At 43.7% G+C, this 25,497-nt stretch overlaps 1 protein-coding gene across 2 annotated transcripts in view; it reads right to left on the bottom strand.

The window, feature by feature from the left end:
- Positions 1–2,668: 2,668 nt before the first annotated feature.
- Positions 2,669–25,497, bottom strand: part of Ets1 (ETS proto-oncogene 1, transcription factor) — a 64,963-nt gene continuing 42,134 nt past the window's right edge. The window contains exons 6-8 of one of the 2 annotated variants that reach the window (XM_027411771.2): positions 24,844–25,104; positions 8,214–8,332; positions 2,669–6,285 (exon numbers count right to left, since the gene is read on the bottom strand). In XM_027411771.2, the coding sequence (XP_027267572.1) occupies positions 6,070–6,285; positions 8,214–8,332; positions 24,844–25,104 (596 nt within the window). In that variant the 3' untranslated portion in view covers positions 2,669–6,069. The remainder of the gene's footprint in view (positions 6,286–8,213; positions 8,333–24,843; positions 25,105–25,497) is intronic. The other variant, XM_027411772.2, reaches the window with a different exon arrangement.

The raw sequence follows: 25,497 nt of genomic DNA, 5'->3' as shown, positions 1-25,497 counted from the left end.
GGCCAGGGAGCATTCTGAAGGTTGAAAAGCATCCTGACTGAAAGGAGACTTTGTCCCCTTCCCCCATGGTTAGAAGTACCTCTTAGTACCAGGGCTATGGCTCCCACAGATGGTGAGCCATCACCTTGTGTCCTCAAAGAAAGTCTTTCAAGTTCTATGGAAACCACAGGGCAAAATGGAAAAAACGGGGGCTTAGAGGTCAGATGGCTCACTGATGACCCCGATGACCTTTTGTACTCTCTTCCACTAGAGTTTCTTGAATTTAATAAGCTTCAAGTCAGATAAATGGGGACTGAGGATAGGTATCTACCGAAGAGCCATAAACTCACACTCTACAGGGAATAGGCCAGAATGTAGATGCAGGGGGCTGGTCCATGTGGGGATGAAACAAAGCTTCCCACTCATCCAAAGGAGATAGCTTATTGAGTGCCCATGCAGAGCTCCTACCTATATCAGTCACTTGCGCTATGCTAGTAGACACTCTGAAGGACAAATGCACCATCTCAGTCATAGGGTGTTGTTATGTCACCACTAGCTTATATGTTCTCTCTTATTCTGTCCAAAGCACATGTCACAATCGCTTTATAGGTTAAAACACTTACATGTCACTATGATGGGAAACTCTTGCTATGGTTTGGATATAGTTTGAATCTGTCATGCAAAGACTCATGGGCTAGAGGTTTAATCCCCAGTGTGGTGGTGGAACCTTTGAGAGATGGATTCTGGTGGAAAGTGGTTAGGTCCAGAGCACATGGCCTCAGAAGGCATTCATGCTGGTCTTTTTTTTTTTTTTTTTTTTTTCTCGAGACAGGGTTTCTCTGTGGCTTTGGAGGCTGTCCTGGAACTAGCTCTTGTAGGCCAGGCTGGTCTCGAACTCACAGAGATCCACCTGCCGCTGCCTCCCGAGTGCTGGGATTAAAGGCGTGCACCACCAACGCCCAGCTTCATGCTGGTCTTGAAAAATTAGTTTCCATGGAGGAGTTATTATGAAAATAGTAAGCTTGGCCCAGGATCCCTGTGACTTCCTATGTCATCAGGTAAGGTCTCTCTATCCATACCTTCCCAATATGATGCCACCCACCCTCAAGTCCTCACCAGAGGCCAAATACATAAGGTCACTCACCTTGGACTTTGCTCTCCAAAACTATGAACTAAGGAAAACTCTTTTCTCAACTACTTAGTTCAGTTATTCTGTTATAGCTACAGAAAACAGACTAATGGGTATCAGCTGATCAATGCAGAGGAAGGAAGCATTTCAGAGCTTTGTTTTGGTAATTTGCTATACTGTCATGACAGTAGGATTCAAAGCACATGGCACATCTTATCCTGAAACCTTCTGAAAGCATGTCAAGTCTGTATCACCACCTTCTTCAAAATGTCTCCTCTCTCCATTTCTTGTACCTTACCTAGTCCCATCCCTTCCAATCCTACAATCGTTGCTGTCTTGATGCCATTTCCCTCCACAATGGCTTCAGCACAGTGTCTCTCTGGTGTCTTTAAGAGAACAACAAAGTCCAGCTGCCTGAGAATTCCCCATTGGAAATGTGACTTCCCCAGCTGTATAGAAAAGCCTAACCTGACTCCATTCATGTATGCCTTATGCTATTCACCCTGGTCAGCATGTAGTCAGACACTCTGAGAAATAAAGGCAACTTGGAACACTTTTTGCCCAAAGCCTTGACTGAAGCTGGAATCAGTTCTCTATGAACTGTTTATTCAGGGACAGAAGATCTCAGATGTGGCTTCAGGTTGGCTTGGGAGTAGTGCCTTTGCCCAGGTTTATAGCTGAAAGGCACAAAATTTGAGGACCTCAATACCCTCCCCCTCAAAATCTGTCCATTAGTAGTGGCAACTTCACCAGGCTCCCAAGACCAAAGCCATTCTCCGGGCCAGCTGGGCTCCCTGACCACTAGACCACACAGTCTGTGTTTAACGTGTGCTCAGCAAACCTCAAGTTCCAGGGCCGAAGAAACACATTTTCCAAAAACAGAGTTCTCTTTGTGAACAATTCAGCAAAAATTCTCTTTCCAGCTGTGAGTTTGGATTCATGTTGCAAACGTTGGTGTTAATTAAAAACATCCACCTTCTACAGTTTCAACAAAAAAGAGCAGCATGTAGAATGCAGCCCTAAGCATTCTTCCCCCCAAACACTTGGAAGTACATATTCTACTCATAACATATGTTGGAGGGGTCCTAACAGATATTATAACTCTCAATTCCCAGACCCAGTGGAAGAGTGAGGGCCAAAGAGATGGATATGATAAGTCCAAATTGTCAAAGGGCAAAGCTATCATCAGAAAGAACACTGTCATCTGTCTATATTAGTATCAGGAACTGTAACTAGCTGGACTCCAATGGCTACCTGTAGAGTCAATTACAATTTTTCTTTCCATGGTTCTTAGTCCTTCAGACATGAAGGGATGAGGTTTGACAAAGCATGTTCATCCACAAAGGATGCAATAAACAATGAAGGAAATCACTGAGATGCTAAGACTGTGTCCCTATATCTCTAAAGTTCTATTAGTCCATCTTTATCTAAAATGATCCCAAGCTGCAGAGTCTGAGGAACTAAACTGTATTTCTTCTGTGATTTTCCCCCTCTGGTTGATTAATTTCTCCTAATTTTCCCATGATGTAGACAGGAAAGAATCAAGCCAGAGCCACCTAGTTATGAATGAATTTCTTTGTTTCTTTAATTTCACACAGTTTAAAATACAATATGAAATCAGGCTACAGTATATAAAAAACTTTCCAGCAAAATGATGTGCCAGCATCAGCTACTAAAAGAAACAACAAAAAACTCCCCCATAAGAATTTTTTTGCATTTGTTTTTTAAAAAAAAAAAACCATATAGACACTCACACGCTACATCTCTAAGCTACCTCAGTTCTGATTGGTAAAAAGCACCTGCTTTCCTTTTTAAATCTCGCTTTTAAATTTTCAGCATTTAAAAAATATAAATTATATGAAAATACAAGTTGGAAAATAGTCAAACACAATATAACATCTTTTCACCCCAATAATTCTCAGCTTAAAAAAAAGTATTCTTTTAAAAAAAATTCAATAACTGAGGCAGTATTCCTGATAATTTCATTTTAACATATATACTTCATATATGTATTTGTATACATATACTTGTGGTTCCATGAAACGTCTTTGGAATGTATGTAAGAGTTCAACAAATTTATATAGACCCCAACACAGAAAGCAGCATGCACAGCATGACTGGAAGAGAGAAGGTGTGATTTCACCACGAAGGTTAATGCTTTAAAACCCAGAGTGTTGGTCTCCAAAGTGAGGAAGAGCGCCTCTGATCTAGAAATGCTTCTACCAATCTCCACGGCCACAAAACTAGAGCTCCATGTAGGGAGCTCCCCTCCTCCTGGACTCTGAGTCAAAAGCCACACACAGGTTAATGCGTCTCTCTGGGAAAACAAGAGTGTCACCCAGCTAGATCAGATTTGTTCATCCTTCCTCTGAAGTTAACGTGTTTTTAAAGAGCATCAATGCAACAATGCTGCTACATTTCCAGTGTATAAACCACCCACCACTCTTCCTAGGATGGTCTCTGGCCTTTGGACAAAAGGAGAAAGAGCATCTGGCCAGATGGACAACATAGCTGTCTGCCTAACATACTATCTACAAATCCTGAAAATGGTGGACCTGGGGAGAAAGGGCAGCTTGGCAAGTCAGCGAGCTGAGAGGTGCAAGGAGGCACTTTCTCACATCTCATCTGCCATGGGGACTGCAGGTACTAGACTCACAGTAGGGGATTTCTCAGCATGAATTGAATAGGAGAGGAGGATTATTTGGGAAAATAATTGTTTAAAGCCCTGTACAAACAGCAAGCAATGATATCGGCCTGGCTGTACTCTTTCATCATTAGAAATGTGGACAGACCTAAGTAGAAAATTCAGTATTATTTCAGCTGCAGTTTTACACAAGAACACACAGATACACACACACACACACACACACACACACACACACACACACACACACACACACACACACTGCCAGTGCCCAACAAAGATCACATAATATAAAACAACATAATCCAAATGATCCCACCTAATACTCCCTGAGCAGCTCCTAAATATTTTGAGAGCTTTATTAAGGCACCTGCATCTGTAAGATCAAAATATATAGCTGGGATGTTTTGCCTTCACTTCCTTGTGTGGATGCTCCACTCAATCAGTACAGAACATCCATGGACAAGAGTTATGTTCTTAGTGATTCAGGGTCTTCGAGGGAATCTGAGAGTCAGCCATCAAATCTCACAAAGATGATACTAGGTAGTTACAATTTTCATTTTCTTAGCAAAATCCCCAAAAGGGCCAGCCTGGAGATGCCCACTTCAATCAACTGACTCTTTTCTCTCATGACATCCACTATCATTGTCTTAACCAAGCAAGTATACAGTGGTAGGGGTCCTAATGCTACCAGGACTCTCCTTGTTTTGTTTTTACTCTCAATACATTCTTTTCAGGTCTCCCCTTCCAACTGACAGGAAGATGACTGCCTCAATTAACTCTTCGTATTTAAGCTTTGAGGGAACTAAAAACATATTTAAATACCACGGACCACCTTATTCTCCTCACCAAGCTCCTTCTCTTGTATTCACTCCTTGAAGTCATTCTTCTCATCTGCAGTTGACTTTCACTTCTACCAAGATAACAGGTCAAGCTCCAGGTTCCAGCTCTCTCTACCACTTCCTCTGCAAACAGCATCACCCAAGTCCTCCCTGACAAGCTCCTGTCCCTTCCCAAAGAAGGCCAAGTCACCTATTACTGAAACACTGTCTGAATTTCCATGACCTCTGAGACTAGCAAGTCTGTACTTTGATTCATGTCTTGATGTCTAAAATTACACTTCCACTCACCTATCAGAAAGCATTACATTCCATTCTACTGAACAATGAGATTGGAGTAGGGGGGTCAACCATGTGGGATGCTAGGAAAATAAGACATAGAGGAGAAATTGTAGAGTGTTCATTTGGGATGGCATGCATTTGGGGTTTACTTACGACCTGAGGGGTAATGCCCATGCAAACCACTTTTATTCTGAGTCATCTATGTCTCAGGTAGAGATTTAATCAAAAGCCAGGTTAATCTTCTTCCTTCAGTTTCCTTCCCAAGACTTTTAACAGTGTTCCTATGCTGACAACAGTCCCAAATCAGAGCTGCAAAATACATTCAGTGCAAAGACTTAAGGCCCCTTAAGTAACACTAAGCCCAAAGCCTGACAGTCCTCTAAATGACAAGTAAAGGGATGTGAATATTTTATACAAACTGCAGGTAGAATTCACATGCACAGTTCCACTGCTCCCGAATCAGCATTCATTTCCTTCAGCTATAAGTCAGGTGAGTTTGGGGTCTCTGATCTCAGCACATAGCTTTGATTTTCCGATGGGGTCTATATAAACAGTTGCCTTTCACTGTGACAGAATCCTCAACCAGCAGATAAGAACAACTCACAATACTGCAATACTGAGACCACCTTAGAGCTTAAGACAATTTTGTAAGAAAAAAAAATACTGGCACAAAATTTAATAAAATAAACTTTAACGTAAAAACACTTTTGGACCCCTTCCATTGAAGTCCATCTTTGTTTCAAAAAGTAGAAAGGTTAATAATTCTTCTTTTTAGTAATCCCCTGAAGAAAATGTTTTTATCCCACCCTCCAAATTGATTGATTCTCATCAATCTTATTACTCATGATGTGACAAGTCCTCCTGCTATTAGATCCATAACTGATGATGGGCTTTTTTTCTTACATTTGTTTCTTCCTCCTCAAAAGCCAGGTTCACCACGCTTCCCAGAAGACCTTTATTTCTCTCCTGAAAAATCTGCTCAGGAACTTGTTGCCCCACCCACCCCAGAGGTCCTGCCTTTCTCTTTCAGCCTCACCAATGGCCAATACAGCTGCAGCTCCCTTAGCTCCCACCCCTGAATGTGAAAATTGAGTTCTGGAAAATAAAACATAGAATAACAATTAAAACTTAAGAGTCCAGCCAACACAGTCCTTTGAAAGGTCTCAGCAGGGTTCCCCCAGTCCTTCCTGTGTCCATCACTCGTCAGCATCTGGCTTCACATCCAGCATGGCATGCAGCTCCTCAGGGGTGTATCCCAGAAGGCTTTGCAGGTCACAGACGAAGCGGTACACATAGCGCTTACCCGCCGTCTTGTGGATGATATTTTTGTCATAATAGTAGCGAAGGCCACGGCTCAGTTTCTCGTAATTCATCTTGGGTTTGTTTTTCCTCTTTCCCCATCTCCTGGCCACCTGAAATAAAATGAAATTAAATAGAAAGCAGGTAAAAGATTGTAGAGTACCAGAATACAGATAATGTACCTCTACACCTCCATCATGACTCAAGATGGTCAAATAGAATGCTCAGACATTCTAGTGTGTACATAGTTCTGAGTTAGTCCCTCTGAATTCCATTTTTCTTCTTAAAAATATTTTGCATTGTCCACAGTAACTGAATATGGAATGTACACTAAGAAGCCATGGAAATTCAGAGAGTATTTCAGCAAAATGTGGATAATGTGGATAGTACAGTGCCACATTTTAATAATGATCAGATCAGATTAAATGGCATGTCTTTAGCCTCAGACATTCACCATTACTTTCTGGGGGTCATTCAAAATAACCCCCATCAGCCACTCTGAAATATCTGATGACTGCCCTACAGCCACCCTACAATACCACAGAAACTCCAAAGTTACTTCTTCCTGTCACAGCACCCTTGCCTTCAGTAGTCACAGTCCCTCCATCCCTTTCCCCTCCTCCTGCTCAGGCTCTGATAATCACTATATTATTCTCTACTTCCATGGGGCCTGCAATTCAGTTTCTAAATGTAGGTGAGACTATCTGCTGTCTCTCTGAGCCCAGCATATTCCTCTTACTAGACTGCAGTCCCCATTCCATACACATTACTGCAACAGAATTTCTAAGTTTAGTTTCCACATGTTGGATTCAATTTAATTATTTAAAGTGATGAAAACACGGTGACTCTAAGCTCATATGGGATAAGGTTAAAATGCTTTATTTTGAAGGAAAAAGAAGAGCCACAGCACACCCATCCCTCTAGCCCACATTATAAAAGCAGGTGTCCTTAATTTGAAAGCACAAGACTGGACAGGGAGGTGTGCAGGGGAGGGCGGAGCTGCTACCCCTGCATTCAGCAGCAGGAAACATGCTTTCTGTACCAGAGTGTGAACACTTTCTCATGTCTGCAAAAGAAAAATCCCCTCTCTCATATCCACTCATTTTTTGCATGGGAATCAGGTGTGGCACAGATCAACCACTTAACAAGCCCTCTGGGACAAAAGGATGAAAAAGTAAATAAAACACACCCATCTTGCAAGGCCTCTCAAATCTACAGAGCCAGTGACTAGGAAGAGGGTGAGTTGCACAGAAGGTGCCTCTACTGATGAAGGGCCAACTGTGTGCCAGGACTTTATAAATGTATCAGTTTGTCCCAGAAAGCAAATGGACAGTCTGCATACTTTCTGTTCTGCCAATGATAGAGCTGAAGCTCAGGAGTTTGGGGGGAGGTCCTTCTGTGTATATGTTTGTCTTATTGGTTGATAAATAAAGTACTATTGGACAATAGGAAATCAAGATAGGTGGGACTAGGAGTCAAGGAGGATTCTGGGAAATGTAGTAAAAAGAAGTCTTGCTATACAGGCAGGAAGTGACATAGCAGGCAGACTCATATATAAGCAGGGACAAACAGGAAGTCATCCCTTTTTCTCTTGCTCTTCCTCCTGCTCTCTGCTCTAGAGCCACCATGTGGTCCACCGGCAAGAGAGGGCACCTGCTGCTGGCGTCCAGTAAGATAAATCTTATAAAATACATAGATGATGATTATGGTTGATAATTAAGACTGAGCTAGCAGATAAGAAATCCTAGTCATTGGCCAACCAGCATTTGTACCTAATATAAGTCTCTGTGTGTTACTTGGGACCTTAACGTGGCAGCAGGTGGAACTCAGGCAGCCTGGCGGAAATGCACACGTGATGGCAGGGCTCGGGTGGCTTTGGCGGAAAGACTTATCATTACATGAGGGCAGGCTGCATCATTGGTTCTGGGGCCACTGGATCAGCAAGAAGTGGTGGGGCTAAGCTTATAATCCAGGCCCAGGGGGTCACAATCCCAGGGTTTTCTCTCGCCCTGCCTCAGCCTGGGACTCACTCATTTCTTACCTCATCTGGGTCAGAAAGCTTGAATTCCCAGCCATCTCCTGTCCAGCTGATGAAAGATTGGCAAGACTTATCAGTGAGTAATTCCAGAAGAAACTGCCACAGCTGGATTGGCCCGCTGCCTGCAAGCACAAGACACAGTGAATCATTAACAACACAGACTCTAGGCTCACAGCAGCTAGTCCTACCTCACAGCAGCCCAAATCCCTCCCCTCCTCCTGTCAAGATAGGAGAAAACTGAAGCAAGCTTCAGCACAAACACCGGAGCAAGCACTCTGATCTCAGAGAACATGCAGATCATCCTTCCAAAAGAAACAAGGACATTCACATGAGATAATGTATCACTTGCCTGTTCTGTATTAATTTCTGGGTCATTTTCTTTTAATGGTTATACAAACTCTGGAAAGAAAATCAGTCTGTCTTCGAAGATGTTCTAAGGAAGTTCAATCCTGGCTACTTTTCTGTCTATTTGGTTTGAGAGAGGTACTCACTATGTAGCCCTGGCTGACCTGGAACTTGTTATGTAGACCAGGCTGGCCTCAAATCCAGAGATCCACCTGCCTCTGCCTCTGCTTCCTTAATGCTGTGATTAAAAGTGTATGCTGTCACGGCTATCAGGGAGTATTTTACATGCCTTTAAATACTAAGTCATTAAATTTGCCTTAGAAGAAAGGAAAGTCTTTGCCCCGTCCAGGCAGAAATCAAAGCTCAGAGGTATTTTCCACAGCAGGGGCTTCTGGCTCTGACCTGCGGTGGTGAAGAAGGATTTATCTCCATGTCTGTATCCTCTCACAAGGAACAGGTACTTGATGCCCTTCAGTCATGATGATTTTCTCTACCTTGGCTCCACCCCTGCCACATCCAGGCCAGGACTAAGAATGGAATGCATTGCCACTATGTGAGGAATTAGCTTGCCACCCAAGGGATCCTCAGAGGTCAGATGAGGACTGCCCTGTATTGTCTTCACAGCTTTAGTTCTCATTATAGCATTCCCTCCCCCTTCTCTTTTTTCTCTCTCTCTGTGTATGTGCCCATTTCTCCTCCTAGCTACCCATACAAGAGCTTAATACTAGAAGGCCTAGTGTACCCTAATAGTAAAAAATCTCTTATTCTAAAAGATTTAATCTACACATCTTCCTTTTAGGTTATCTTTCTATTATGAAATGGTAAGAAATCAATCTCATCTAATTTAAGGATATGGTTAGATAGATAGGTTTACTTGTCAGTACCTTCTGCTAAATGTCTATACTACACCTTATACCATTAATATTCTAGTACCTAAACATTAAAAAAATGTATGTTTCTGCTCCAAAGTAAACTCAGAATCAACAAGAAACAGACTTTAGAATTGTCTCTATCGAAAAAGGAATATCCTTTATGCCTTGTGAGGCTCACCTCTTATTCTAGCTTATACTCTTCCAAGGTATGCTCATAGACAGTTGCCCCACATTGGCTGAGAGCAGGGCTCATCAAGCCCTATTGCTTCTAAGCTACCGGTACTCAGAAATGTGAAGCGACTTTGCTCCAAAGTCAGACTCAAAATACCAGGGCAGCTTTCCTCAACACCGCAGGAGAAAGTATATAGGGCCAGACACCAACATAGCAGCCGAAGGAGCTCAGTCTCTCCATAGCACACACAAGCTGCATGTGGTAAATGTATCAGCGCTTCCTCACCAAATTGAGAACATACCTTTGGCTCCATGAAGCCATCTTGCAAGATCCATAGCTAAGAACGAAAGCATCAGCAAATGCCTTCCAAGCAAATGAATTATCTGAATAAAAGAACCCAGAGTGCTGTAAAGCCTTCTCTTACTCCATATCTATCTGTTTATAGAAATCCACTTAGTACACAACTCAGTTTCCTGGGAGTCAAGTTAAGTCAGCAGCTGCTGGAAGCTAAACATGGCAAATGAGAGACCCACTGAGAAGCCCTTGTCAGTGACCTAGGAGCTAAGAAAGCAAACTGCTCTTTGGAAAGGACCTATAATGGCCCTGATGTCAATTAGTTTCCTGGTGATGCTCAGTAATCTTATACAATCAGCTGTATCCCTGAAAAACAAATGCAGAGAAGCTGACATCAGAGTTCTCTGATTACTCTGTATCAACACTACAGACCTCAGATATGAGAAAAACCCTAACAAAACACCAAGGAGAGCCACAGTTCACCTTGGCCTTCACTACATTAGACACATCTATGCTTTACCTTCTGCTTTTGAATTTTCAGTGACCCTATGGGATAGATGCTGTTGTTAGTCTGTTGGTTTCTACCACTTTTCAGAGGGAAGAAAACATAATGTGCACGATGGTTAACCTAACTTGGGTGAGGCCATTCAGAGGAGAAGTAGATAGAACACCTAGGTTAAGATTCTTGACTGCATTGTCCAAAACAAAAGCCATGAACCTAACTAAATTGACTGCCTGCTTGCAGTGACCTAAGTGCTAAATGGATCTGGCTGTGAGGAACTACCTTCCTTGCTCTCACAGTAATCACAGGACTCTTGAAAGACACACCACCTACTAACTTGGGTCCCCACCCCAATAAGTGACACTACTGACCCCTTCAGGCCCCCTGCAGTGGCTAAGTTTTACAGTATCAAAACCTCTCTCACACTGTCTTAAAAGTCTCTCTCAGACAGAAGCTGAATATCAGGCTGAGGAAAGGGGTGGAAAGATGGGAAGACCCAGGCAGGTCCAGGTCATTGATGGGTGTAGCAAGCATATGTATAAATCATACTCATTGACAGGGGGTAGCAAGAATGTGTGCAGGTCCTAGTCATTGAGAGTGGATAGCAATCATATCTGCAGGTCCTAGAGAAGAAGGCTCAGGAGTACAGTACAAAGGCTGGGACAGAAAAGGGTATGAAGTATCCAATCACATAATCAGTACAAGCTCAGGGGACAGTGTTACCTTCATTTCCTACAGTGTCACTTAATTTCAATGCCAAAGAGCTCCCTACTACAGCCTATGTGCACCTCCCCACTAATGTCTGAATATGGCTGGGACAGGTGAATCCTTGCCCGAGAAGATTTCTTTTCCCATGTGAGTTTTTCTATGTTCAGAGGGATCATAAAAATGTTAACTCTGGGCACTGGTAACCCAAGTCCTAGGGTCACCTACTCTTGAAGTCTTTTATTCCACATCTACCAAAAATAAAACAGGTAGAGTATGCAGCTAAGGAGAGGGGCTTGAAAGGGAAGAAATATCTCTGGGTGGATTAACAAGACAATTGAGAGAGCAGTTATGTCAACTCAAGCCTCAATCCTGGGATTCTTGCAGAAAAACAGGTTAGCTGATGCATCCCTCTGACAGCCCCCTGGCATTTAGGTGTGCTACCACTCAGGAAGCAGAATCAGAAGTGAGAGTTCAAGGCCAGCCTGTCTACATAGTAAGACTCCTCTCCTACCCACCAAAAGGAGGGGGATAAGAACCTATACTGTTGTGCCCAACAAGACAATTCCATGGTTCCTCATAAAACTAACTTCCCCACAGGTGCCTTTTCACTGACTACAGATTTCCCTTCTGTTGGAGAGAGCCACAGAATAAGGAAGGGTACAGAACTGTGGCTCCCACATTACCTCATTCCTCAATGGTGTCACAAGGACCTTGTTCCTACAGCAACACAACAGCCTCACTCTCTCACTTCTGGAGGCAAAATTGGGTCCACACGGAAGCACAAGCTTGAAGGCAGCTCTGGGATTGCAATACTTACTGGGTTTTGCATATCTGCCAGCCATATCCAAGTCCCCGCCCCAGACTCATGAATGAGACTTGCAGTCCCTGTTACAGGTCTCCTGAGGACAATTTCTGGACTGCTTAGCATAGACCTTTTCACACCCTCAGGCTTCAGCCACCTTCCTTTGCCCTTGCTCCAACATGCTCTGAAATTTCAAAGCTTCCTCAATTCTCCCTTCACCTTCCCTTCCCTGATCCTGGCCCCAACCATCTACCCAAAAGATTGTAGTCCCAGGGAACCTCTGTCCCCCAGAGCAGAAACTGGTACTAAGAATAGTGCCAGCCATGGGAAAGGGGAGCTCACATGTTAAATGTGACTCACAATGGCAGGCCTGTCTGGGGCCCCCAAGGCAGTCAACGGCACCCTTCACCATGCTGCCCTGCGGTGTCACACATCAGGAATCCAGTGGCATCACTGGGAAAGTATGTTGCTCCAGTGAAGCTCGGAGCCACAACAACAGAGGAGTCCCTGTTAGGAGGAGGTTCCTAGGCAGGGCATGAAGGAGCACACACACACACACACACACACACACACACACACACACACACACACACACACACACACACACACACAGAGAGAGAGAGAGAGAGAGAGAGAGAGAGAGAGAGAGAGAGAGAGAGAGAGAGAGAGACCAGCTCCCATCTTGCTCCCATCTCCTGAGTCAACTTTGTACCCCTGCTCTGCCCTCTTCTAGCCACCCAAGTTAGGGGATTTCCCCTGCCTGTTCCTCCTTCTCAGCCTCAAGATGAGAGGAAAAGTCTCATACAATGCTGGCAGTCCTAGTTTGCAAAGCATGATCCACACTTGGAAAAAGCCCATGGAGGGGCCTGGACAAGGGACAAAGAACACCAAGCACACTGCCCTCCAGGGGACACTGGAGAGGCCACAAATCAGAGGTGGCTTCACATAAATTCCTGTTCATTTGGGTTCTCTTTTATGTCCCTTGTTTTTTATCTAGAAATGGCAAGGCCTACCATCTATGTCAATGAGGACTGGTAATTGATGTCCTCTGCTTTTTTGGTCACTGACTCTGAGGCTAATAATCAAAGTAAGCTAGAAATATGCTTTATTAAAGTCTGTGCCTGTGTACGTGTGCACACATGTGTCTGGCTTGTTTGGTTGAGATTTTCTGTTTGTTTCCGGTTATTATTTACAGAATTGGCGACTAAACCTAGGCCCCTGCACATGCTAGGCAAGTTTTCTAAGACTAAGCTATGCTCTCAACTATGTACTTACTTATCTGTTTATATATGCATGCATGTATTTTGAGACAGGCTCTCACTAAAGTTGCTCAGGCTAGCCTAAAACTTGTAATCCTCCTGCCTCATCCTCCCAAGTCATCAAGTGTCACTGTCATTCCTTTTGCTCTCTGTGTTTCAGACTATGTGCCCATGGCAGTGACCTCAAAGTTGACAAAGAGGGGTGGGGATTAAATTTCAGTCTCTTCTACCCCTTCCGAATTTCCCCTTCAACCATAGTTCACATCTATCACCTGTGCCCTGGTAAGAGGCTAATACAGGACAGCTGAGTTCATTTAGAGGGTGTCAACATTAGACAGCTGTTGTCCTGGCAGACTGCTTTTATTTTCACTGTGGTTTCTTGTTAAACACTGTGTATATGTGTGAAGAGTGTTGCACATACGTGTGCACACATATGTAGAGGACAGGAGACAACCTGAGGTATCACACTCAGGGAAGCTGCCCACCTCCTTTGACACAGGGTCTACATTGGTCTAGAGCTCACCAATTAGGCTAGACTAGCTGGCCAGAGAGCTCCATGGGTCCTGCCATCTTCTCCCCAGCACTGAGATTTCAAATGTGCATCAACATGCCCTGCTTTTTAAGTAGCTGCTAGAGATCTGGGGATCAAACTCAAGTTCCTCCTACTTGGGAGGCAAGCATTTTTCCAACTGAGCCATCTGCCCATCTCTGAGCCACTTTCACTGTGGTTTCTAACACCAAGACTTGATTGTTTGCTTAAGGGTCATCTCTCTTTCTCATCATTGGAAAATATGCTCCCAGGAAAGTCCCTGTTCTGGTTCCTAAAGTCTAGGACAACACCTCACAAGCACACACCTCCCAGACATCAATTCTAGCAATGTGTTTTGTTGAATGCCTCCAGTTTTGTATCCTTATGTTTGTAGTACCTGGCATGGTACCTCAACATTTAATGGATGATTTTACCAAAATCATCGTCCTCAGGAATAAAAGAAAAGAAGGGGAAAGAGAGAGAGAGAGAGAGAGAGAGAGAGAGAGAGAGAGAGAGAGAGAGAGAGAGCGCCATACAGGTTTGAAAGGTGCCTGAAGGCCTCTCTCTATTAATTATATTTAGGACCAAAATATGGGTGACACCCAAGCTATGTTGCATCAACATGTTCCCAAAATAAAGCGACCACACCTCTTGTCCTTAGGGGATTCATGCTCCTCTAAGAAGCTGAAGCCCTTTAGCTCTACTCTGAAATTCAAATTGAATACCTCAGTGTGGGTAGGATGCATATTTATTTTAACCTATGAAACTCTCATGCTTGATCACCCCTGCAACAGGGCTGACTCTGTCCTGAGAGCACACATCTGCCAGGTGGCCCTAAAACAGCGAATAAGCCTGGCTGTCCCCTCCCTTCCAGCCAGGTGTCTCTGCCCACAGCCAACGGTGACAGCAAAAACAGAACACAGGAGTCCGGAAATGACCCGTCTGCTCAGCATACCCTCCCTTTTTACACCCCAAGCAACACCTGTCTCCGAGGTGGGGTGGGTGACTTCAGAGTCTCATACACCCTTCTAAGTCACAGACAACTCCAGAATCTTAGTTTCCATTAAGTCATGGTGTTGAGGGGTCAATTAAATACAAATCATCCAACAGTTTCTTGCTGTATATCAGAGAAGCTGCACACAGCTCTGTTTCAGGATGATATTGCTCTGTGGTTTGGCACTCTAGGCCTGGAAAGAACTTTAAAAGGAAAGAGCAAAGACGATTTGATATCCCAGCTCAGTTTTATGCTGAGAGCTGTCACCTCCTGATTCTTCTGAGTTATGCTACACCTTTCTGGTGCCATGGTCCTGTCCCACTTACCTCTAAGAAGACCCAAATAAGGTATGTTCTACAGCTTGAACACAATACCTTGATTTAATTAAGTCCCTGCTGTCCTATACTCTATAAATATGGTCCTGTTTAGATGCCTGGGAATTCAAGAGTAGTGAACAGAATATGAGCTCTACTAAGAGACCATTGAAGCTATATTTGATAAATACAATGATGAAAAAGAATACAGAAACCTGCATCCATTTATTGCTGATATAACTAGCATCCAACAATGGGAAAAGTTGGGAAACAGTTCTCAAATAGATTAAAACCATATTTTGAGTGTCCAGTTCAGATCCATCATATGTCTGCCCCTAGGTCCCCCCCCACACACACTGCCACTCCAATAGGTGGAGTATTTCAAAACACTTTATTTTTGAAAAAAAAAAAAAGCATGTTATATGGCAGGCAGGCAATGAATGACTGTGAAGTCACACACACACACACACACAAATATATATCCCACCCCTAAGGAAGCCCCCATAGGTAGTGACCCCTACAGATGTTTGATTTTACTTCTTCCTGGTTCAAATGAAATCTGATACAACTCAGACTCTCTGGGCTTCGTTTTCCTGTTCTTAAAATGGAAATAGTAATTTCTGCATGTCTTTAATTTACAGACATAAATTAAGCCTTTATTAGATAAACATTGGGGGAGTAAGGAAGCAAGCAAGAACACTAAGGAATCAACCTCAGAGTAGAGCAAACTGGGAACAACAGGAAACAACACTGGAATCATACAGGAAAGTATAAGACAGCTAGAGAGGTATTTGTAAAACCAGAATTTTCAAAGAAATAACTGTAAACTCCCGAAATAAAATTTAATGATGCATCCAAGAATGAAATCAAACTTTCATATGGCAACTTTGGAAAAAACAAAACAAAAACACAGAAACTCCTGAGATCTTTTTGTAAAAAAGTCAGTCATATAAATATAATTTTTAAAATATTTTAAGAGAATAACCACTGAAGTTTTTTTTTTTCTTTCTTTTTTTTTTTTTTTTTTTAGTTCAGGATGAGAATGAAACCCTCCTTCTAATTAAAAATTAGTACACATCCGAAGAGGCAGCAGAGCAAACTGCTTTGCAAGGGAAAACATTGCAAAGCACTCTGGCTTGGGGAAACCTGGGTCACAGACAGATCCTCTTTTCCACATTGCACTTTTCCCCTAATCATTCATGCTCTGGGCCAAGCCCCTGCCACCTTACCCAGAATTCCCACAAACATGGTCCACCAACACTAACTAAGAAGTGGGCCACCCTGTCTAGCTACCAAGGCCTCGGCAAGCTGACCGGGCCACCAAGTGCAGTGGGCAGCAACTGGCCAGCAGGGCTGCTGCACCTGGCACAGGTTTCAGTGAGACTCGCTGGACTAGTCTGACTTGGGTTGGAGAAGGCCGTTACACATTTTTAATGTGCGATGAAAGACCTTCGTTTTTCACTGAGGCTCTGCACACCTGCAGGCAGGCGTTCAAGTGTCCACAAGTGGGGGCAGCAGTGGGTGAAAAGAGACTGCTCCGTGCTCTTAAAGGGGCCGCTTCCATTTAGATCAGTGGTTCTCACCCTTCCTAAATGCCGTTTAATACATTTAAACAGTTTAATACAGTTCTCCTCATGTAGCGGTGATCCCCCAACCACAAAATTATTCCATTGCTACTTCATAACTGTAATTTTGTTACTGTTATGAATCATAATGTACATATCTGATATGCAGACCCCTGGGGGGGTCGAGCCTCACAGGTTGAAAACTGCTGATTTCAATGCAGCCACCTCTTTCCTCTAAGCCCACCACAGATGTTGTCAGACCACATGCAGCCTAACTTGCACGTGAGCTTGCACAGCCAGTCAGTGTCAGTGAGCCTCAAGTCAGGAAGTGGGTTTCTTTATAGGCTTTTCCTCCTGGTGTTTTCTAGGGAACAGACCTTTTAAGAAGCTGCCACAGAGGGCTCGGGCTGGGGTCAGGGATAGAGAGAGACCGGTTCTCTAAACCCACGAACTATTTTTTTTTTCTACCTGTGTAAATACCTTTAAGAGAACAGCTTAGAATACCTAAGAATACAGACAAAAGAAAGATGAGTTGACTGCTTAGGGTTATGAGCCCAGGCCTCCAGACTCTGAAAAGTAACTCTGGCGATCCATCTCTGGGACTGATTTACTTTGGGGAAGAGGTTACCCTTCATCTTACAAATGAAGAACATTGCTGTCTGCCCCACTGTAACTCTTGGAAAGGCACTATTTCTAAGTGAGCATTAGTGTGTACTAGCTCTTATAAGTCCTTAGCCAGTGCCCAGTTTCTGAACAGCCTTTTGGAACATGAAACAGAATATTAACAGCAGCATGGAGCTACAGGAATAAAAAAAACAACCCTCCTAGTTCACCATAATGCAGTGAGCTGAAAGTGTCCTGCCTACGCCTTTGAAGAACGGGGGCCAGAGAAGGAGCCTGGGGAGACCTTCACAAGAAACTGCTCCACCCAGTCTGAATGTCAAACTCCTCCACATAGCTGTGTCCTGCACACTCTTAAACACCTTGGGTACTGCCCTCCTCTCAGAGTCTAAACTTTCGAATTCAGTCATCCTAGGAGAACTTTCACTCTCCTTATCTATCAGGGAGATGTGACTCACACCACCGGGTTAACTACAGCCAATATTATTCAGTGAACCCCAAAGCCCATTGTGGGCCACTAGGAACATGGAGACACATGATCATGAGTTGTACCTTACACTGGGCCAGACAGAAAAGCTATGCTAGCTTATTGAAATGTCACCGTTCTGTTGTCATGTCCAACATGGCTATCACACTAACTGTTGCTCAGGTGTCCTACTGCAGGGGACATGATAGACCTCCTCTACCATGTCCATACACAGGCCAGGTTTCCTGGGGACTATTACAGCCAGGGACAGGACATAGCAAGGGACATGTAGGCCCAGACAGAGGTCTGTCCACTGGGCAATTGTGACCAAAACTCCCTTCCAGCTTGGCTGAAACATTTCGGAGGCTGAGAAGCAGACAGAGCCACTTCCTACCCAAATCTCCTTCTGTCCAGGCCCACAGCTTGTTCTGGGGGCTTCTCTGACTCCTCCCCTATTCCTTCTTTGTCTTTGGAGATGCTCCCACACACATTGCTTGCATAGCTAACCATCTCTTTCTATCTGCTTCTCACTATTTTGGATGTCTTCTTAATTGCTAGCTAGACAATGTGAAAAGTTTGGGAAGCATCTTATGTGCCCTGTGGCTTTGGTCTAGACATTCCCCTCCCCCTCAAAATCCATCCCACACTTGTCCAATGAGAAAAACAGAAGCTTCCACTTATACCTTTTGTGAAAAGTTAACAAATGTTACTATGTGAAAGAGCCCCGGACATAGTAGGTACTTAACACATGCAGCAGCCTGGGCTGCATATCAGATGGGGCCTAACTGGCATGAAAGGTCTTGCTTTGCCTCATGATACTGTCAGCAGTTACCGGAATTCCACAAGTGAAATGTATCTCCTGACCTCAAAGAATTAGAATTATACTGCCAAGATGAAAGGGTGAGAGATTAATATGAGGTAGGAATGAGCTGTCACTCTGTGTGTACTTCCTGGGTACCCATCACTGTTCTTCATGATTCCATGAACTCACTAATTCTCATGAGCCTATGAGACTGGAACCATTATTCCTACCATTTTTCAGACAAAGAAAACGGGACACAGAGTTGTGAAATTCCCCAGTGTCAATCAGCTGGGTAGTGGCAGAGCCCAAATCCATGCTCATGATCCCTATAGGTTATAGCTTCATGGTGGAGCAGCCCAGAGTGGCCATCTTCTCACTTGTCTAAACTGGACTTCATTGTGGAGGAAGTTTTGAATGGCAGACGTATGCTGACAGCATAAGTAAATCTCACTTTGGGTATGTGAACACACACGGGAGCGTGCGGGGGGGGGGGGGGTGCTTTTCTAGAATTGAGCCTCTGTGCTGAGGAGCAATTTCTCCCAGCAGGTACAGAAGAACACCACAAGGAAAAGGAGACCCCAGAGGTGGAGAATCTGGGACATGTCAGAGGCCATGGGGACTTTCCAAGACCATAGCTTAAAGGCAGTCAGGATTCCTGTTGATGTCTCACAGCATGCTGGCTACACTTTGCTCAATGGAAACATCCTGCTTCAAAGGCAAAAAGGTGGAGCTTCACACTGGAGTCAGCATGGAATTCCCAAGCAGACACCACCCAATTCCATCCTGCATAGTGAGAGTTTGTTAAAGAAACAGTAATTCCCCAAATTGTGAGATTCAGAAACTTCTCTAACTCAGACAGGGGAGCTGTTGCCGAAACAGAAGGGCCAACCTGCTATCCAGAATGTAACAGGTCTCAGAGAGGTGTAAATATGCCAGGGGTGGTGAGGGGGGTGGAAGGGTTCAGACACACTAGAAAGCCACTCCAAGAGCAACTATACAGTTTTAGTTCAAGGCTTTGAGGAAACTCAGCCAATCCTGGTCTTCCAAACTATGAGTAAAAATAAGGGGCCCCTCCTCCCATAAAATTTTAAGACATACAGAAACAAAAAGTTAACAACCTTGTGGCCAAACCCTCCAACCAGAGGAATTCTTCTACCAGTGGAGAATGATTAACTGTCACCACACTAGTCAGTTAAGAGGCAGAAGCTGTGAAATGGCACTACAGGCTGCAGAGACCAGCATTCCTCCCACCCAGTTCAATTTTTTGTTTCTGGGAATTTTCCTCCCTGGTACTCCAAAGTAATCCTCCATTGGCATAACTGCACAGCAGGCTAACTAACTCAGGACTCTACTGAGACTCAAATCCACCACACACAAACTCCTGGGACCTGCCATCAGGCTGCACAATGACTAAGAATCCCACAGGCTTCAGGGCTGCTGTTGGGCAGGAAGATTCCTTTCACTTTCCTGGGACCTGAGACCAAAATGGAAAAGTCTCTGCCCTTCTTGTTCCTGGCCTCCTTCCCTACAGAAGAAGACACTGCCCAGGGACACTCCAAACTCAGACTATGCTGGCTTTAGCAAGCCCCTGAGCTACCTCCAGTCTTGCCAGACTCAGGAAACTCAGAGAAGTCACTATCTAGCATCTCTGGCTCCTGGAAATGTGTCTAATCTCAAAGTGGGCAATCAAGGTCTCTTCCCACTATGACAAGTTAGCCTATCTCAATGCTAGCCACCTCTTACTGTTTTATCCCAGCACTGTTTGCATGGAGAGGACTACAACAAGATCCTAGTGCAGGGTAATATGTTAGAAAGCTCCACTTTCCCTAACCTGTGTTTGGAATATCTGTAATCCACACAGATACTTGCTAACTTGGGCTCAGTGACTTTCCCAACACTGTCACTATTTTGTGCCCCAGTAAGTACAGAATATTTTGCAGTTTGGTTTTCTTCAGAAGACTTGTGAGTGCAGGTACTATGCCAAAATCACAGACCATGTCCTGAACAGAGAGACTTGGCAGGCCTTCCTTTTAGAGTCAAGTTGTTTATTTTATCATATGTATTTTATCGGTAGCTTTAGGCTACTTTACCCTAAAACTCAACTGCAATCAGACCTTAGGGGTTCTGGGCTTGTCCCAGGGTTTTTCTTACTGTGTGAATTTAAACTGATCCCCCTGTCATCCATGAAATGGACAGAATAGAATTCATTCAGACCAAAGGCATTTTAAGCGAACTACAGGGGAGCATATGGAGCTGTTTTTCCTCTAAATCTGATTCCTTTTGGTGTGTGTGTGTGTGTGTGTGTGTGTGTGTGTGAGAGAGAGAGAGAGAGAGAGAGAGAGAGAGAGAGAGAGAGAGAGAGAGAGAGAGAGAGAGATACAAAACATACTTTCATGAATATTAAAGAATGGCTTTGGGCATTGTCTTTTCCAGGCTCTGGGTGAAAAAGACTTCCTTCCTTCATGATTACAGCCTAGTGGGTGATAATATACCCAGGCATGGATTGCCAGCCAATCAGCTGAATATCACCTGTAGCAGGGATAGGAACCGGCCCTTATCTGTGTCTGTGACTACGAATATGGAATGAAGTTCAATAATGGTGATTGACAGGCCAAGAACTCTGTACTGAAGCCAAATCCAGCTCTGCCCCTCCCCCATACCCTCAGCCACATGTATCAAGTGTTAATTAGTGATGAGAGGACACCTGGGTCTTAATCCCTTTGTGAAGGACATGGAGATGCCCACAGAGTGTCCCCATTCCTTAACATGAAGAACAAATGGAGCAATCAAGCAAGACACCCTGCACTTAAAATTCACTTAGGAGCCACCTCCTTGTAGAATGCAATTACCTGACCTTGAATAAAGCATGTTCTTTGTGCTCAGTTTCACCATCTCTAAAATGGGGCTAGAAGAACCGAAAGGAAAGGAGACTTACTACTTAATAATCCAGTATGTTATCTTATCCCTACATGGAAACTGAAATCACAATGCCTACACCCAAATAAATTAATTCAATAAATGAATGCCAGACATAGGTGGAAGGGACCCATAATCACAAAAAGTTGATTATTTCGGCATGCAAGCATAGATTGAGTGTTCAGCATTTTTTCTGAGGGCTGTAAGGTATACAGAAAACAGTGGGCTGGTTGCTCTGACTGTGTTGTAATTAGAAAGGGTTCAGAATGTATCTATGAACGAGAGAAAATGGAGCTTTCTGATTGTATCAGTTTGATAACCGTAGGCAGCAAGGTAAGGAGGTACATTCTGGCGGAAGCTAACATCGCATTTGATGTATTCTTCACTCAGCTAACAGGCAGGCTTTCAAGCCATGTTATCTACCCCCACATCTCGACCTAATTTAACAAGTTGCCATGGGAGCCCAGTGAAGGCTGATGCAATTTTCTTATCTTTGAAGGAAGAATGTAACTGTGCAAGAGAATGTGAAGATTCAGTTTCTAACTTATTTCCACACTTACAGTGCAGTAACTAAGCTATCACAGGAAGAAGGAGAATGTATTCCTGTGGAGATGACAGGGAAAGAAACCTCAGCTCCTACTCTAGGGCAGGAAACTACATCCTCTTCTCAGCTAGGTGCATTCATGCAGTACAGGCCAGGCAGTCAGGATGCAGAAGTCTGAGTGTCCCTGGTGTAGGTCACACACAAGTAGCAGCAATTGGATTTTAGGACAGAAAAGGGGAAGAACCAGAGACAGAAAATGAGTGTGATTTTTATAAACATGACAAAAATTCTGCTAGCAGTTACACAGTGGCTTCCACTTTTCAAAGGACTTTTCAAATGTCAGCTCATCCTACCATAGCTGCATAAAGCCCAGACCCCCATTTGTAGACAATCTAGCCATCACCTCATGTAAGAGACAAGGTAAGAGAGGTGTGTTCTATACCTGTTTCTGAAATGAGAAGGGGCCATGAGGTCACAGGATCAAAGAACCTGAGGTAGAGGCAGAAACTGTTCTGCAAAGGCAGGATCCATGGGAAAAGACACAAAATTTGGACTGCTCACACACCTAACAAATCCCAACCTTTATTTGGACCACAGCAACAAGAGATTCTACTTCAAGTGTAAGGACATTTAGAAGAAACTGGACAAGACAGAAAGCCCCTGAGGGGGTCTTATCCACACCCAGTTGGTGCTCATTTGCTGAAATAAATCAATTTGTTACAAGTAGGGGTTTCTTCTCACCATGTCTAGCACAATGTCTAGCACTCATTTAATTAATCGATTTGGTTCAACTGCATTTTCACACATTCCTACTGTCAAGATAAGGGTGAGCAGTTCTACTTCACAAAAGTAGAAAAAGGTACAAGGTAAATTTGCCTAAAATCACACAGTGTGTTAGAGCTGGGAGGGGGCTCAGGGGACTTCTGGTTTCTGGGCTATTGTTCTCACCATCATTTGAGTCTGAAAATGTTAAATCCACAATTGTAAAGAAACAGAAACTAAATGTCAAGAGGCTTTAAAAAATTTTTCTTTCAATTAAAGAGTTTAGTCTTTGAGAAAGCTGTGTGATAAATCACTTTCCCATCTCTACTTATTGAATGTTTTAATCCCTTATCCCATGTGCAGAAGGAGGGCAGGAAAGAGGGGAGAGAAGGACAGAGGGAGAGATGGGGGAAGAAAGACAAGTGAAAGGAGGGAGGGAAGGGAGGAAAGGGCCTATTAAACAATATCCAAACAAGAATACTGTCAACCATTTGAGCACTACTCTGGCCTTGTCTTCCATTCTAAGCAGCCCTTCCTCCTTCCCAACTCTATCACTACATCCAGCTGGAGAGAGTCTAGTCCCAATTCCAGGGTCTGTCATTCTAGTACACCTTGAAAGACTTCCCATACTTTTTCTAATCTCAAATACCGTCAATGAGAATAAGTAAACTTTCCAATAATCTGCTTTCCAGAAACAGAAAAAGATTAAATGTAACAAGTCTCCCACCTACTAATATCTCCAAAAACTACACGGTGGTATTTCAAAAAGAATACAGATCTTCGAGAGTGTCTGTGGTTCCTGACTCTCCATATGATCCTTGTTGTCACTCCCAATCATAGACATATTTCCTTAACAGTATTGATGCAGTGGCTACCCTAGGGTTTTTGTGGAATGCAATTTAGAGAATATATTCTTGACCTTTGAAGGAGTAATTTTTTCTAAGTATATGGATTTTGTTCTTGAAGATCAGTTAATTTTCAGAAAAACCCCAAGACTACCCCAGCATGTTTTTCGTATCAGACAGGTATGTCAACAGAAATACTACATGAGCTGTTTGTGTTCAGTCACACTAAGCCCTCATCTGTCCAGGTGAAGGACAGTATAAGAGAACAGCTGCTAAAGGACACCTGAATAGCCAAGTTCAACCAAGGTTCTTCTCTAACACATGTTGTAAGCCTTGGAAGCATTGCAATCTTACAAAAACGACCTAATGGGGCTGGAGAGATGGCTCAGCGGTTTAGAGCACTGACTATTCTTCCAGAGGTTCTGAGTTCAATTCCTGGCAACCACATGGTGGCTCACAACCACCTTGAATGAGATCTGGTGCCTCTGCTGGCAGAAGACTGTATACAATAAATAAATAAAAATTTAAAAACAAAACAAAACAAAAAAAAACGACCTAATGCTTGGCACATTAATTATTTAATGCTCCTTGGATTTTTTTTTTTCTCAGACAAAGTATTCCAAGGCCCCTGGATTAAGTAACATATGTACTCCTGCCCATCTGAACAGTCAACTACCTTACTCTACTATATCAGATTCCTTGTCAAAGTCCATTCTCGGGGCTCTTTCTGAAATCAGCACTATTCTAATTATAGCTTTCACACCTGGAAGAAAACCAACCATAAAGCTAAATTGTTGTTGTTATTCATGTTGTTTTTAAGTGTTTCACTATGGAAATCCAGAACGGATCTGAATAGGGCTCTGAACACTGTTCCTAAATTCAAACAGCAAGCTGCTATGAAAACCATACTGTGAAACTCTCCAGCATGTAGGCCATTGATCCCCATCTTTAACAAAGCCAACTTCTGGTCTCATATTTGGAATGTCTCCCCAGAGCAGGCCAATAAAAGCCCCTCAATACCAGTCATGAGTTGGTTTCCAGAAACTCCCAGTCATCATAGGTCCCTTCCCCAAGCACAGAAGAAGTTCAAAGTTAAATTTCCTACCACTTTTAAAATGAACCCTTGAGATAGAATGATACACTGGCTTCTAAAAATTAGCAGTTTTCCCAAGCAGTATGGCTTGAGACTGAAGACCCTTCAGAAAAACCTACTCTCTACAAAAAGAAAAAGGGATGCCCTTGGGTCTCTGTGCCTTACTTACACCTGACCTGGCCCACAGAAGCATGCAAATAGCCACCAAGACAGGGGCTGGGTGCCTACCTGTGTAGCCAGCCAGGGCAGCAGCAGGAATGACAGGCTTGTCCTTGTTGAGGTCAGCACGGTCACGCACATAGTCCTTGAAGGTGCCCTTGGGCTTGTGGTTGGGCAGGGCAGCGGGATAATCCTCGGAGTCGAAGCTGTCATAGGAGGGGACACGCTGCAGGCTGTTGAAAGATGACTGGCTGCTCCAGGACTGGGTGAGGCGGTCACAACTATCGTAGCTCTCTATGCTCTCAAAAGAGTCCTGGCCCCCGAGTTTACCTGGAGGTAAGGGAGGAGGTAGGAAGAGGGCAGGGAGGAGGGGTTGGGAAAAAACAACTGTAAAAACCCTCTTATGGAGGACAGATTGCAAATCAGATCTGGAGAGGGATGAAGGGAGGGAGGGCCCAGGGATACAGGAGCCCCAGAAGTCATGAGTCTACACTAGGGGGAAGGAGATTGGCCTGGCCACAGCCTCAGAGATACTGCCACAGTATCTCTGATTTATAGTTCCTAGCATAGAGACCTGAAACCAAGTTCTATTGCTCTGAACTTTCCTGTGGACACACCGTACTGGAACCTCAAGAATTCTGGAGCCAGAAATGTAGAAGCTTGTAGTTACTTGTCATGAGATTCCTAATTAATATATTAGACTTAATAAATTAATAAAAAAAA

This window comes from Cricetulus griseus, chromosome 4 (assembly GCF_003668045.3).
Source record: "Cricetulus griseus strain 17A/GY chromosome 4, alternate assembly CriGri-PICRH-1.0, whole genome shotgun sequence".
In the NCBI taxonomy this organism is placed as follows: domain Eukaryota; kingdom Metazoa; phylum Chordata; class Mammalia; order Rodentia; family Cricetidae; genus Cricetulus; species Cricetulus griseus.
This window is presented reverse-complemented; position numbering and strand designations above follow the sequence as displayed.